This window comes from Ambystoma mexicanum, chromosome 13 (genome assembly GCF_040938575.1).
Source record: "Ambystoma mexicanum isolate Mex_15411 chromosome 13, UKY_AmexF1_1, whole genome shotgun sequence".
Lineage (NCBI taxonomy): Eukaryota > Metazoa > Chordata > Amphibia > Caudata > Ambystomatidae > Ambystoma > Ambystoma mexicanum.
The window spans coordinates 240188378-240191412 of NC_090938.1; the positions used below are offsets into that span (position 1 = coordinate 240188378).

A 3035-nucleotide genomic window follows, 5' to 3' on the forward strand; every position below is an offset into this window, starting at 1 on the left:
TAATGCGTCAGAGTAGTGTCTAGCCTGCCAGAAACCCAGAGAAAGGCTTTGATTTCGAGCGGGCGGTCATCGTTGAGTACCAGCTGCCAATACATCAACAGAAGAAGAGCGGTCGGTCAACCACACATCAACACGTCTCTGGGGATTCTGGGCTACATCTGTTATGCCTGGGGTTTTCTTGCATCTGGCTGCTTGTTGCTCCTGAAAGATGCGAGTAGAAATTATACACATACTGTGTCAAAGGTTAAAAAAGGTTTTAGCTGTAGTAGGCGAAAGGGTTTCCCAGTCTATTTTGAGTTCCATGATGCTTGCTAGCAAACCCTTCTTCATGGTTTGGTTATTGTCAACGATGCTAAGGTTAGCTATGTCAATTGACACAATGAATAACTAGCACAATTATTTGCACACCCACGCCGTGCGACCCACATATGGAGAAAAAAAAAGTGTATATCAGGCGTTAGTTTTGCATGTCACCTTCATACATGATTAAATGTATTGTGCAAGATACGAAGTGAGATGCGTCATGCAACTATTACAATTACAGTATGAAAAGAAATCAGCACGTTCACGAATGCTTCAAAAGAAAGAAATCCAAAACAGCAGAGCAGGACAGAGCGGCCAGCAGTTCTAGCCAGTCAGAGGATGAGAGCCAGCTCGACACTGCAAGGGATGCACAGCAGGACAGAGCGGCCAGCAGTTCTAGCCAGTCACAGGATGAGAGCCAGCCTGACACTGCAAGGGATGCACAGCGGACAGAGCGGCCAGCAGTTCTAGCCAGTCAGAGGATGAGAGCCAGCCTGACACTGCAAGGGATGCACAGCAGGACAGAGCGGCCAGCAGTTCTAGCCAGTCACAGGATGAGAGCCAGCCTGACACTGCAAGGGATGCACAGCAGGACAGAGCGGCCAGCAGTTCTAGCCAGTCAGAGGATGAGAGCCAGCCTGATACTGCAAGGGATGCACAGCGGACAGAGCGGCCAGCAGTTCTAGCCAGTCAGAGGATGAGAGCCCGCTCGACACTGCAAGGGATGCACAGCAGGACAGAGCGGCCAGCAGTTCTAGCCAGTCAGAGGATGAGAGCCAGCCTGATACTGCAAGGGATGCACAGCAGGACAGAGCGGCCAGCAGTTCTAGCCAGTCAGAGGATGAGAGCCCGCTCGACACTGCAAGGGATGCACAGCAGGACAGAGCGGCCAGCAGTTCTAGCCAGTCACAGGATGAGAGCCAGCCTGACACTGCAAGGGATGCACAGCAGGACAGAGCGGCCAGCAGTTCTAGCCAGTCAGAGGATGAGAGCCAGCCTGATACTGCAAGGGATGCACAGCCGACAGAGCGGCCAGCAGTTCTAGCCAGTCAGAGGATGAGAGCCAGCCTGATACTGCAAGAGATGCACAGCAGGACAGAGCAGCCAGCAGTTCTAGCCAGTCACAGGATGAGAGCCAGCCTGACACTGCAAGGGATGCACAGCAGGACAGAGCGGCCAGCAGTTCTAGCCAGTCAGAGGATGAGAGCCAGCCTGACACTGCAAGAGATGCACAGCAGACAGAGCGGCCAGCAGTTCTAGCCAGTCAGAGGATGAGAGCCCGCTCGACACTGCAAGGGATGCACAGCAGGACAGAGCGGCCAGCAGTTCTAGCCAGTCAGAGGATGAGAGCCAGCCTGATACTGCAAGAGATGCACAGCAGGACAGAGCAGCCAGCAGTTCTAGCCAGTCACAGGATGAGAGCCAGCCTGACACTGCAAGGGATGCACAGCAGGACAGAGCGGCCAGCAGTTCTAGCCAGTCAGAGGATGCGAGCCCGCTCGACACTGCAAGGGATGCACAGCAGGACAGAGCGGCCAGCAGTTCTAGCCAGTCACAGGATGAGAGCCAGCCCGACACTGCAAGGGATGCACAGCAGGACAGAGCGGCCAGCAGTTCTAGCCAGTCACAGGATGAGAGCCAGCCTGACACTGCAAGGGATGCACAGCAGGACAGAGCGGCCAGCAGTTCTAGCCAGTCAGAGGATGAGGGCAAGCCTGATACTGCAAGGGATGCACAGCAGGACAGAGCGGCCAGCAGTTCTAGCCAGTCAGAGGATGCGAGCCCGCTCGACACTGCAAGGGATGCACAGCAGGACAGAGCGGCCAGCAGTTCTAGCCAGTCAGAGGATGAGAGCCAGCCTGACACTGCAAGGGATGCACAGCAGGACAGAGCGGCCAGCAGTTCTAGCCAGTCACAGGATGAGAGCCAGCCTGACACTGCAAGGGATGCACAGCAGGACAGAGCGGCCAGCAGTTCTAGCCAGTCACAGGATGAGAGCCAGCCTGACACTGCAAGGGATGCACAGCAGGACAGAGCGGCCAGCAGTTCTAGCCAGTCAGAGGATGAGAGCCAGCCTGACACTGCAAGGGATGCACAGCAGGACAGAGCGGCCAGCAGTTCTAGCCAGTCAGAGGATGAGAGCCAGCCTGACACTGCAAGGGATGCACAGCAGGACAGAGCGGCCAGCAGTTCTAGCCAGTCAGAGGATGAGAGCCAGCCTGACACTGCAAGGGATGCACAGCAGGACAGAGCGGCCAGCAGTTCTAGCCAGTCACAGGATGAGAGCCAGCCTGACACTGCAAGGGATGCACAGCAGGACAGAGCGGCCAGCAGTTCTAGCCAGTCAGAGAATGAGAGCCAGACTGACACTGCAAGGGATGCACAGCAGGACAGAGCGGCCAGCAGTTCTAGCCAGTCAGGGGATGAGAGCCAGCCTGACACTGCAAGGGATGCACAGCAGGACAGAGCAGCCAGCAGTTCCAGCTACTGTAAACAAACTACTACGCCCTTCTGACTTTCAAGATTGATCTAATTGCCCAAGCTTTAAATGCACAGAAACAGGACAGAACTAATATAGCTCTACGCAAAGGAGAAATTCATGATGGAAAAAAGTAATGACAAAATGTTTGGACAAATAATTGTCAGATTACCAATTGATATCAACTAGACTCCACACTAATTAGATATACGCCCTGAGGACGACTTGTTTTTTGGGTTGAAACACGTGTTGG

At 54.3% G+C, this 3035-nt stretch overlaps 1 protein-coding gene across 1 annotated transcript; it reads left to right on the forward strand.

Annotated features, from left to right (window-relative positions):
• Nucleotides 1-545: 545 nt before the first annotated feature.
• Nucleotides 546-2818, forward strand: LOC138520292 (serine-aspartate repeat-containing protein F-like). The gene is made up of 3 exons (XM_069632735.1): nucleotides 546-921; nucleotides 965-1495; nucleotides 1542-2818. The coding sequence occupies exons 1-3, from the start codon at nucleotides 546-548 to the stop codon at nucleotides 2816-2818; spliced, it is 2184 nt and encodes a 727-aa protein (XP_069488836.1).
• Nucleotides 2819-3035: the final 217 nt, after the last annotated feature.